Source organism: Lithobates pipiens, unplaced genomic scaffold (genome assembly GCF_037356315.1).
Source record: "Lithobates pipiens isolate NorthernLeopardFrog02 unplaced genomic scaffold, aLitPip1_a1.2 Scaffold_16, whole genome shotgun sequence".
Lineage (NCBI taxonomy): Eukaryota > Metazoa > Chordata > Amphibia > Anura > Ranidae > Lithobates > Lithobates pipiens.
This window is the reverse complement of record NW_027507748.1, coordinates 563,700,572-563,713,210: the sequence shown is the minus strand read 5'-3', so window position 1 is coordinate 563,713,210 and position 12,639 is coordinate 563,700,572. Positions and strand designations below refer to the sequence as shown.

The 12,639-nt window shown below is 44.5% G+C and overlaps 1 protein-coding gene across 5 annotated transcripts in view; it reads left to right on the top strand.

Annotated features, from left to right (window-relative positions):
- Positions 1 to 12,639, top strand: part of B4GALNT1 (beta-1,4-N-acetyl-galactosaminyltransferase 1) — a 213,191-nt gene that overhangs the window by 131,373 nt on the left and 69,179 nt on the right. For all 5 annotated transcript variants that reach the window (XM_077483633.1, XM_077483628.1, XM_077483630.1 and 2 more), the window contains one exon: positions 10,470 to 10,576. In XM_077483633.1, coding sequence (XP_077339759.1) covers positions 10,470 to 10,576 — 107 coding nt within the window. The remainder of the gene's footprint in view (positions 1 to 10,469; positions 10,577 to 12,639) is intronic.

Below are 12,639 nucleotides of genomic sequence, written 5' to 3'. Positions count from 1 at the left end.
ATTTGTGGGCAGTCCTCCGTAGATTTGGATTCGGTCCAGCCTTTATCTCGTGGGTCAGGGCGGTGTACAGAGCTCCCACGGCCAGGGTGCGTACGGGTGCGGTCCTCTCCCCGCTCTTTCCCCTCCATAGGGGAACCAGGCAAGGGTGTCCACTGTCCCCGGGGCTTTTTGCACTGGCAATTGAACCTATGGCGGCTATTCTCCGCTCCTCTCCTGAGGTTCGGGGTGTTGTCCGAGGTCCTTTGCAGGAAAAAGTCTCGTTATACGCTGATGATACTTTGTTGTATCTCAAGGACGACGGAGCCTCCCTACAGGCGGCACTGTCGCATATAGACCGGTTCGGACAATTCTCGGGTATACGTATAAATTGGGCGAAATCAATTCTATTCCCACTACATGATGGTGAGGGCGGTCCCCGAGTAGATGGGCAACTGCAGAGGGTTTCTCAATTTAAATATCTAGGGGTGGAAATACACAGAGACTTGAAACAATTTATTTCCCTTAACCTGAGTCCGGTGGTTACCCAGTTGACCCGGAGGTGTACTGGGTGGAGGTCCTTGCCGCTTTCGCCAGTGGGACGGGTCAATCTAATTAAAATGTCGGTCCTTCCTCGGTTTACCTATCTCTTCCGTCAGACCCCAGTCCACATCCCGCTTAGATTTTTTAAGAAATTAGATGGCATTGTTTCGTCCTTCGTCTGGAATGGTAGGCCCCCTAGAATAGCTAAAACAACACTCCAACGGCCCCTTGTGAGGGGCGGTCTGGCACTGCCCTGTTTTCTGAAATACTACTGGGCGGCAGTCCTAGTGACTGTCAGGTGGTGGCTCTCCGAGGGCCCGGTCAACCCTGCGTCCTCGTTGGAGGCGGCGTTGTTGGGCTCTCATGCGGAGCTCAGGAACCTGATCTATAGGGGACCACGATCTAACCCTGGGATAACCCTCCCGATGCGTACGACGCTTAAAATATGGGATCTGGTGAACAAAAGGTTGGTGGGCGCAGGGGTGTGGGCCCCGGGGACTCCCCTTTGGGGGAACCCCCGCTTGCCCCACTTTCAATCCATCCCGGATCCGATTGTTTGGGCCAGGCATGGAGTTATAACACTGGGGGACATAGTGTCCCAGGGGCAGCTACTCTCCTTCGATGCTATTAAACAGGCCAGGGACCTCCCGAACCATATGTTTTTCAGATTCCTGCAGTTGCGACACGCCTTCCGTTCTCAATTCCCATCTAGAGCGACTCTTGGGGTGTCGGCGGTGGAGGAGGCGCTTGGTCCCGAGGGGGGAGGGACGCGCACACTGTCCATGGTGTATGCCGCGTTGACCGTATCGGAGGAGACTAGGATCTCCCATTTGTTTGCGCTTTGGCAAGGCGACATTCCGGAACTTACTGAGGAGGACTGGGAGGAGGGTATACAGCAATACCTGACCCTTGCGATTTCGGCAAGGGACAGGTTTATACAATTGAAGTTCCTCCACCGGGTATATTTTTCACCGGCACGCCTGGCAAGGATTTACCCTGACCGATTGACTACCTGCCCCAGATGCAAAGAAGATGATGCTGACTTTTTCCACATGGTCTGGTCCTGCCCTGGGGTAGTGGGATTTTGGAGAGGGGTCCTGGCCGATATTAATGCAGTGGGGGAGCTTACGATTCCACTTAGCCCGATACCTCTCTTGCTGGGTATCTGTGATTTTCTGGATATCTCCTGGGGGAAGAAACTGTTTATTTTTTACACTACACTCTATGCGAGGAAAGCCATACTACTGCAATGGAATCAACCTCTCCCTCCTACTAAACAACTGTGGCAGTCCCTGGTGAACGCGGCTTTGCCGCTTTATAAACTTACATATCTGGGCAGGAACTGCCCTGGGAAATTTGGGAAGATTTGGGCGGCTTGGGTTGAGGCGAAGCATTTGACTATTGGTTAGGCTGGGGGGTGTGGAGGGTGGGGGGAGGGAGGGGGGTTTCCCCCTTTTTTTTTTGTAATTTATGTGGTTTTTTGTGTGGCGGGGGGAGGTCTCGGGGAGGTTTTATATTCCATGTTGCAATGATTAGTGACTCTATATATTGCTAAGAACTATCTGTGCTTATATGTGATACATTTGATTATCTGTCTACTCAAAATATGTATGTACCTTGCTGACGCATGTCTGTTTTCTGTTTTCTTTTTGTTTGTTTGAAACATAAATAAAAATTCTTTGTTAAAAAAAAAAAAAAAAGGTGTTCAGTGCTCAGAGACATGGCCAAGGTAAGGAAGGCTGAAGACTAATCACTACTGAACAAGACACATAAGTTGAAACGTCAAGACTGGACCAAGAAATATCTGGTGACAGATTTTTCAAAGGTTCTATGGACTGATGAGAGTGATTCTTGACGGACCAGATAGATGGGCCTGTGGCTGGATCAGTAACGAACACAGAGCTCTTCTTCAACTTAGACGCCAGCAAGGTGGAGTACTGGGATGGGCTGGTATTATTAAAAATTAGCTAGTTGGACCTTTTCGGGTTGAAAATGGACTCAAAATCAAAGTTTTTTGGAAGACACTTTCTTCAAGCGGTGGTACAGGAAAAAGTCTGCACCTTTTACGAAAACCATGGAGGACAATGCTTCATTGCATGCATTAAAGTACTCCACTATGTGGCTAGCTAGTAAAAGCCCTAAAGTGGTTGTATACTCGATTTTTAAACTTTTACCTACAGGAAAGCCTATAATAAGGCAAGGTAAAGGTAAAAAAAATATCTCCTAAACCTATAAGGTTTAGGAGATATCCCCCTCGGTATGCGCCGCTGACTGCAGTGGCGCATGCGCACAAGGGGATTCTCGGCCTGAAAATCCGGCAGTGGCCGGCGGCCGGAATGAAATCTCCCACGCACATGCGTGGGAGTGACGATATCGCGGCTCCGGCCACTCACAGCGCCGGAGCCGCGATACCCGGAAGAAACGCCGAGGGAGCATGTCACCTCCCTCGGCGTGGATCGGGCCAGATGTCGGGGCCTCGTTCTAAGGTAAGTATTTCATAATGAGCTAGTATGCGGTGCATACTAGCTCATTATGCCTTTTGCTTTGCAGGTTTAAAAAAAAAAAAAAGATATGTGCGGGTTTACTACCGCTTTAAAGGGGTGGTAAAGTCAGAAGGTCTTAATGCATTCTACTGTGTGCAGCAGCCCTACTTGATCCCCCTAATACTTTCCTGAGACCCATCTCTGTCCAGCAATGTCCACGAGTGCCATTCAGGACTCTCCTTCCTGATTCGCTGAGATACAGCAGCAACGCCATTGGCTCAAAGTCAGTTAGCCAATCAGGAGAGAGAGGGGGCGGGGCCGAACCGTAGCTCAGTGTCTGAATGGACACACAAAGCTGCAGCTTGGCTTGGGTCCCCCCATAGCAAGCTGCTTGCTGTGGGGGCACTCAGCAAGAGGGAGGGGCCAGGAGCACAGAAGAGGGACTGGAGAAGAGGAGGATCTGGGCTGCTCTGTTCAAATCCACTGCACAGAACAGGTAAATATGACAGGTTTGTTATTTTTATAGAAAAAAAAATGAGACTTAAAATCACTTTAAAGATGAAAGAATAATGACATAGCCCCCTTCCTTGCCTGACCTAAACCCTATTGAGAACGTGTGAGCCCTTCTTAAACAGGAGATTCACATTGAAGGAAAACAGTACACCTCTCTGAACAGGCTGTGGTTGCTGCTGCACAGAAAGTTGATCATCAACAGATGAAGAAACTGATGCCATGAATGGAAGGCTTATGAAAAAGAAGGATGGCTATATTGGTCACTGATTTTATTTTTTTAATGTCAGAAATATTTATTTGTAAATTTTGAGTTGTTTGTTTATTATTCTCACTTTAACAGATGCAAATAATCAAATGAGATTGGAACATTTTAATTTTTAATTTAGTTGCACAATAATTGTGCACATTAATTGTGCACACATAGATATTCTCCTAAGAAAGCCAAAACATCTCTGTTACTTTCTTATATATTCAGGTTTGAGGTTTATTAATATGTTGGATTGACCGAGAGCACTGTAGTTATTCAATAATGACATTGATCCTCAAAAATACAACTTGCCTAATAATTGTGCACACAGTGTTCAGCGGTGGCCAAAAGTTTTAAGAATGACACAAATAATAATTTTCACAAAGTTTTTGCGATGGCAATTTGCATATACTCCAGAATTTTATAAAGATGAACTGCAATTAATTGCAAAGTCCCTCTTTGCCATGAAAATTAACTTAACCCCCCAAAAAAAAAAATTTCCACAGCATTTCAGCCATGCCACAAAAGGACCAGCTTACATCATGTCAGTGACTGCCTAGGACTACATGTCCCTTGAAGCATTGCTCCTCACACATTCACAGGCACTTATTGATATGTATGGACAGTGTACTGAGCTGTATGTGTGCTTTACTGTATTTCCTGATATGTAAACAAATAATGAATTCTGTATGCAGGCCAACGAATCGGCTGGCCGATTAATTGATTATGAAAATAGTTGACATCTATTTTCATAATCGATTAGTTGCTTTGGCACTACTCTTTATTCAGTTGCTCTTTACCCTACGATGCAATCAACAGCCACAATTTGGTTATATGATCCGAGATAGCTTGTCATAAATGCCTAGTGGGGATTAATTACTGGTTTCATACTGCAGGCATCTGCTGAGAACATATTGTTTCTGTACCTGGGAATAATGCACACTTAGTGACGCCTGTTATTCAGATTCTACTTGCAAACCATGTATTAAATAGCAATATATCTGCAATACAAATACTCATTGATCTTTCTTTATCTAATGCATTCTTTACCACTCATTTTAACTGCAATCCCATTAAAATGAATGTTAACGAGGAAGTAAACCCCGATGGGTTTACTTCCTCTTTGTTTCCCTGCAAAGGCAAACCATAATGGGCTACTATGCACTATCCAAAATAGAAAAAAAGTTTGCCTATCGTTCTACTTAAAAATGTGTAGAAGGGCTTGCTTTGAGAGTGGTTCCTAAAAAAGGGATATTCTAGAACCCTAAAGGTCTGTCTTTATAAATTTAGATGTTAAAGTCATACTGAGCAAAATGACTAGTATCATAATTAAAAGCTTCATACTTGGTAGGGCAGCCACGATTAATATCAAGCCGACGTTTCATGAAATTACAGACTAGACACACCCATGTTGGAATTAGGCTCATTTTCTTTCATACCTGCAAACACTAGATTTTGTAGAGTGTTCGTACTTGATGTTGGTAATAACTACATTTGATTTTGGCACTTTTTGCTGCGTGGAGAGCAGGGCAGAAGGAGATGGCAGTCAACTGGCTGTAGCTGCCCCATAAGCTAATGGAAAGTGTCACATGGGGGGGCTTCAAAAGCATGAATATGGATGTCAACATCTTCCTCACGGGCATATAGAAGAAAGAGCATGTGTTCTGAGAATGGTTTTGGAGGATATCCAGGATCGGACAATATTGCGTTGCCACTCAGAGTAGGGAAGTCCAGTGAAAAGTCAGGATTTACTAACAATTTACTTACAGTAAAAAACTTGAATGATAGAAAGGTTATACAGCTGGGGAGAGACCATAATTTTACTTGTAATGACACCAAAAAATTGTTTGGGTTTACTAACACATTAAAAGAGAAGTATGGGTTTGTTTGTTTGTTTTTGTTTTTTTTTAAATCATACTTACCTAGCTGGAGGCAGCATCGCATCGGTCCGATGCTGCATTGCATCTGTCCCCTACCTGCTCTAAGACTGAGAACCGAGCAACCAAACATTGATGATCGCTCGGTTCTGAGAGCTCCCTGAGCAGAGAGCCTGTGACTGTCAGTCACCGGCTCTCTGCTCTGCCCCTAACGCTCAATGGGAAGGCTCGCTGAGAGGCTGAGCCGAGTGTTGGCCCAGGCATGTGGGCGGATCCTAACCATATAGTCGCAATCCTTCCGAGCCTGGACTGGCTCTGTGACATTAGCCGCTGTCTGCTGAGAATGGGTCACAGGAGTGCATAACAAACTGCACTCCTGCGATCCACAGGAGATGTACAGCCAAACGAGCGTTGGCTGTACTTCTACTTTAAGTGAATCTGAATGGGGCATATAGATATTCTTTTACACTATAGATATTCGGTCTCTGTGTACAGGTCCCTTGTTTAACAGAAGTCAATCTCACAAGTGGCTTCTCTCGAACGAGCATGCTGGGAAAACCATCAGCCAATCGGCATGCACTAACATAATAATAAGAATAGTAAGAATAATTGGTAAAAAAAAGCTCCTTGCGAGCTGCTCCATTTTTTTTTTTCCGTTCAACCCATGTACTAGGCTTTAGTCTGTATTTATTTTAAACACTCACAATGCCAGCAGTAGCCAAAAGTAGTAAAACAATTTTTTTTTTATTTTTTTTACGTTTTAGCACTTAAAGGAGTTGTAAAGGGTGAAGTTCTTTTTATCTTAATGCATTCTATGCATTACACTGGGGCACAGGCCACTAGTTTTAGCAGTGCAATACCACTGTTATAGCTGTGCTTTTTGGCAGCTAGCGGGATGCTTTTAACCCCGCCAGCGGCCAAGAAAAGGGTTAAAAACACCCGCAAAGCATTGATTTCAATGTCAGGGGTGGTTACACCGCTCCGCCACCGCCCCAAAGACGCTGCTTGCAGGACTTTTTTTTTTGCTCCTGCAAGCGTACGGCCCCAGTGTGAGAGCATTTGGCTTTCACACTGGGGATGCTTGAGAGGTGCATTTCAGGAGCTTTACAGGTGCTACTTTTAGCGCTAAAACGCCTGAAAAGCACCTTGAGTGTGAAAGAGGTCTTAGTTATAAAAATCTACTTTGTGCAGCAGCCCCCCTAGTACTTACCTGTAAACAGAGAGCCAGTTTTGTGTCCTTCAGGCTAGGGGGTCTGGAATCTGGCTATTGGGAGTAGAAAAGGTCCCGATGTCACTGGGAGAAAATAATGCCCGTCGTTTGATTCAGAGGGAGTAATTGTGCCTCATTGTTGTTATCATTGGGAGGAATTGTGCCCCATCCTTGGTATCATTGAGCCCCATTGTTGGTGTCATTGGGAGAAACTGTGCCCCATCATTGATGTCATTGAGAGAAATTGTGCCCCATCATTGATATGATTGAGCCTCATTGTTGTTGTCATTGGGGGAAACATTGGGAGAAATTATGCCCCATCGTTGTTGTCATTGAGCGGAATTGTGACCCATCGTTGGTGTCATTGGGAATAATTGTGCCTCATCGTTGGTATCATTGGGAGGAATTTTGCCTCATCATTGTATCATTGGGCCTCATTGTTGATGTCATTGGGAGAAATGATGCTCCATCGTTGGTGTCATTGGGAGGAATTGTGCCCCATCGTTGGTGTCACTGGGAGGAATTGTACCCCATCATTAGTATCATTGGGCTCCATTGTTGGTGTCATTACAAGGAATTGTGCCCCATCGTGGGTGTCATTAAGAGTAATTGTGTCCCTTCATTGGTGTCAGACGAGGAAATTATATCCCATTGTTGGTATCAGTGGATGAAGCAGTGTCCCAAGGGCTGGATAAAAAGCAAGCAAAGGGCCACTTCTGACCCCGGGCCGCAGTTTGGAGACCAGTGTTTTAGCCCAACAATTTTTTGGAATGAAAAAGGAAGGAAATGTAGAAATGTCAGTGGTTAACTTTCCTGTATGTTGTGTCAGTACAGGAGCACAGATGTGTGAAACTGAACAAAAAAAATATTTTCATCTTAATAGTTGCTGTTCAAGGGCAACAGATACCAGAAAAGAGAACAAGAGGGGGAAACTAGCAAATATTTCATTTTTAGACCTAGGTTCAACCCTGGGTGGTTTTCGACATGTGCGACTGAGAACCAGTGGCCTGAATTTGGTGCAAGGGTTGCAGGTCCATTTCTTGTCGGGTTATTTCCTTTCCAAATAATTTTTCCCAGAAAAAAAGAAATTATGAAAGGAGTTTTTTTAAAGAGCTGTTTGGACCATTTTCTTTGTAATTAAAATATTTTAAGTGCCTATCAAGCTGCAGCCCCTAAAGGGCCACCTGCTAAATAATCTAAAGTGGTGGTATAAAAGCCCTGCCAGCTACCAAAACCAACATTTCAGTCAACTGATGAAGAAGACTATTACATTGAACAAAGCAAATACAATCATTGAATGACAGGGGGTCTCTCAGATAACCCATTTCTTTCCCCAGTCAAACCATCCCCCACACAGTTATGCCATGTACACACGATCAAACTATCCCACGGACTTGGTCCGGTGGACCAGAGTCCGCCAGACAATCCGCCCGTGTGTGGGCTCCGGCGGACTTTTTTTCCCCAAAAGTTTGGCGGACCTAGAAAGTCGTTTTGACTCAAATTGTCTGCCGGACTCCGAGTCCAGCGGACAATCCAGCCGCGTGTGCTAGTCCGCCAGACTTTTGAAATAAATGGACTTTCCCGCACACGGAGAAAAGTCCGTTCATTTTGAAGGCAGCTCCAGGTAGCCGGGACTGGCGAAGGAAGTCAATGACGCCGCCTATACAATGTACCCCTACCCATTCACCTGGTGAAAAAAAAAAAAAACACCACACAAGGGTTTAAAATAATTTATTGCACAGCTTCGGGGGTCTTCTTCCGTCTTGGGGGGGTCTTCTCGCCAGATTCCTCCGCTATCTTCTGCTAGCACTTTTACTAGCCGAGGAGCCCGGCTTTCTTCTTCGTCGCCGCCTGGGGGTCTTCTTCCGACTTCGGGGGTCTTGTTCCCCTCTTCGGGGGTCTTGTCTCCCTCTTCGGTTCTTCTTGCCAGGCCTCCGCTTTCTTCTTTTAGCTCTTTTACTAGCGGTGGCCCGGTCTTCTGTCGCCGCCGCCTCTTCTTCCGACTTCGGGGGTCTTGTCCCCCTCTTCGGTTCTTCTTGCCGGGCCTCCGCACCTTCTTCCAGCTCGGTCTTCTATCGCCGTCGCCTTCTCTTCTTCTTGTTCTTCTTGTTCTTCTTCCTTGAGATGTTGACTCGACCCCCTCTCTGGCCGCAATGACAGGGACGTGGTGTGCGGCGACTTATATAGGAATATCGCCGGGTGATGTCCCCGCCCCTTATGATCTCACAGTCCCAGAGGATGCTTTTTTGAGTCAAAACTACTTTCTAAGTCCGCCGGACTTTTGGGGAAGAAAAGTCCGCCGGAGCCCACACACGGGCGGATTGTCTGGCAGACCAAGTCCGTCGGATAGTTTGATTGTGTGTACACTGCATAAAATGAACAGACTTTCCTCCGTGTGTGGGCAAGTCCATTAATTTCAAAAGTACAGCGGACTCCCGCCGAAGTCTGGTCATGTGTGGGCAGGTCCACTCGTTCAGAAAGTCCGGCGTACTTTCTGGCGGTTTGTCCGCCAGATAGTCTGATCGTGTGTACGCGGCATTAGAGAGCACCCCCTAGGGACACACTTAGCCTTTTGATCGCCCCTGGTGTTAGCCTCTTCCCTGCCAGTGTCATTAGTACAGTAACAATACATATTTTGAGCACTGATCACTGTATTAGTGTCATTAGTTCCCAAAAAAGTGTTAGTTAAGTCTTACTTAAGTGTCCAATTTGTCCACCGCAATGTCGCAGTCCTGCTAAAAATCGCTGATTTCCACGATTACTAGTAAAAAAATAAACAAAACAAAAAATTTAAAAAATCACATAAAAATATCCTGTTGTTTGTAGATGCTATAACGTTTGCATAAACCAATCAATATACACTTATTTTATGATTTTTGTTTTACCAAAAATATGTAGCTGAATACATATTGGCCTCAATTGATGAAGAAATTCAATTTTTTTTTATTGTATATGTATTACAGCAGAAAGTAAAAAAAAAATAGTTTTGATTTATAGCGCAAAAAAGAAAAACCGCAGAAAGAAAAAAGCTCTATTTATGGGGGGAAAAAGGACATTGATTTCATTTGGGTACAGGATCACACGACCGCGCAATTGTCAGTTAAAAAAACACATATCACAAAAAAGCCTAGCCATGAAGGGGATAAAACCATCTGGGGCTGAAGTGGTTAAAGCTCGTATGCAATGCTGAGCCTCCATAATTAAAATAACCTAAAACCAATGAATGAAATGAGTGTACCAGGGATAGTAAGGCTGCAAAGGAAATGGCTGGAAGATGCTGGGCATCCTCCAACCAGGAGATGTGGTGGGCTCCATCAGACTTGCTGCAGTTTATAATGCACACTCTGAGACGCTCACAGTGTGAGTGAAAGCAGAGTAAGCCATTTCAGTGCAGTAGAGAAGCCTATAGAACTGAAGGAAAGGCTGGAGTTAACTTTAATCCCTTATTAGCATTGCTTTAATCTCCTGTTGGCAGGTCCTTGTTTACAATACATTATGCTTTTAGATTGTAATGTGTAGCCCTTCAGGTTATAAAAGGTGTCTGTTTAATCAGTTATTGATGTAACAGTTGATTTATGTAACCTATTTAATAATGAAATGTTGTTTTGTTTCATTATTAGATCATACAATCCAGCTGACAAGTTTATTGTTGCTGAAGCAAACTCCCCATTGCAATATCCAGTACAAGGCTTAGAGGTCCGACCACTGAAAACAATACTTATAACAGGTAAGTGACACTCCACTAGCTAATTAACCTGGCCATGCATTCCGCCATCAAAATAGTGTTGTCGGCTATAGCGGGCGGCACGAATTGAGCGGGAAAAAAAGACATGGTCGGCGATTGTGAGCGGCGTTGTGCGGTTGCCTTTGATTTAAAGGCTGTTTTTTTTTTGGTGCCTCTTAGGCACATGTGAATGTGAGTGCACATTTTTTATACTTTGATACGGCTTTATTTCAATAAATCTACTACACTATGAGATCATTCTTTCCTGGCTTATGTTAACTATTGTCCATGAGATATGTATATTGTTGAAGCCTGTGAGCCTATGGTTATATTGGAAGTCAAGTGTGCCTTGGTGGATTCGTATAAGGGTTTGATAGGCCTTCATTGGTCAAGAGGGTCTGGTGAGTTAGCATTTTTTCCACATGCGGTGGAGCACATTCTTTGGAATGGAAGAAGAGATGTAATTTAATTGTTTTTAAGCGTGGTGTTGGAATGACAAATATTAAAAAATGGTCAGTATGAACTTTATGTTTTTATATTCATATTATTTGTTTTGTATGTCTTAGCCCTTGTACACACGGTCGGACATTCGGACGGAAAATGTCCGATCGGACCGTGTTGTCGGATAATCCGACTGTGTGTTGGGATCCATTCGACGGACAAAGTTTTAGAGCTGGGACAACATGATCCAATCGGACTTTGTCCGATTGTTTGTAGAGAATTCTGATTGAACAAAGTGCCACGCATGCTCAGATCAAATTCCTAGACCAAAGCTATTGGCAACTAGCCTGAACATAGTCCTGTCGTAACGAAATAACGTCATCACGTTATGTACGATCAATTTTGTCCGACCGTGTGTACAAGGGCTTACACACACTTGTTTACTTTCATTTATATATGGTTTTTGGATGTTTTTTTTCACATACTTACGTTTTTAGTAGTAGCACCTACCTTTTTCAAGGTCACATTTTTAAATGTTGTTCAGAATAAGGCCCTCGTCACACTGACAGACTGATCGGGGGCTCAATTGACAATTTTTCAGGCAGACCTGATCAGACCATCCATAGCTCCCTATGGCACCCGCTGGCGTCCAATCCGATCCTGTCTGCTAAAAACGGACAGATGGGGATACATTCCCCATCCATCCAGCGGATCATATCGCATGACAGTCAGATGAAAACGGACAGGCGTTCCGTTTCTTGCCAACGGCACCATAGATAACAGCTGGCTATGTCTGCATACCAGCCTGCCCATAGATGGATGAAATTTTGATCCATCTATGGCTGGCTTAAAAAGGAAGTAAATCCTGATGTTTTTTTTTCCTTTCTTCTTCTCTGAAAGGTAAAGGCATAATATGCTAGTATGCATCGCATACTAGCACATTATGTGACACTGCAAAACGAAGCCCGCACCGTCCCTGCTGGAGGCCACATCAATCTTTGCCCGTCTTCCTTCCGGGGCTGCAGACTCCAGCCGTGTGACCGACCAGAGCCACGTGACATCATTCCCACGTAGAACGCGTGAGCCGCCGGTCACCACACGTGCTCCTGAGGAAACAGCACAGGCGGCCGTTCCTTCAGAGTGCATGTGCCGATGACATCATTGACGCAGTGTACAGTAAATATCTACAGTACCTATAGGTAATCCAGTGACCCTCAACCATCTAACTTTAAAACTCGTCCAGATCTGTATGAATGAGCTGTCACAGGCACATATGAATATTCAAATCACACGGAAGACTATAGACCTGGTTGTATGGTGATAATTTGTTCAGTAGTATGTTTGTCCGATCACCTTTTTCATTTCTAAGATTTTCCTATAATCAGAATATGTCTGATCTAAAATAAGTTAACCTGCAATGGTGAGTGTAAACCTTACCTGGAAAGGGTTAAATCATGTACATTTGACCCCCAGCTAATCTTTTACGTTATTTACTACGCCTTTACTTGCAGCATATTTGTCATTTAAAACCAGTACATACTGGGACTTGTGCACTGGGTGGTATTTTGCATTTCAGTAAACACAGGGTAGAGGAGTGCAGTATAGGAAAGCACGGAGGTATTCTT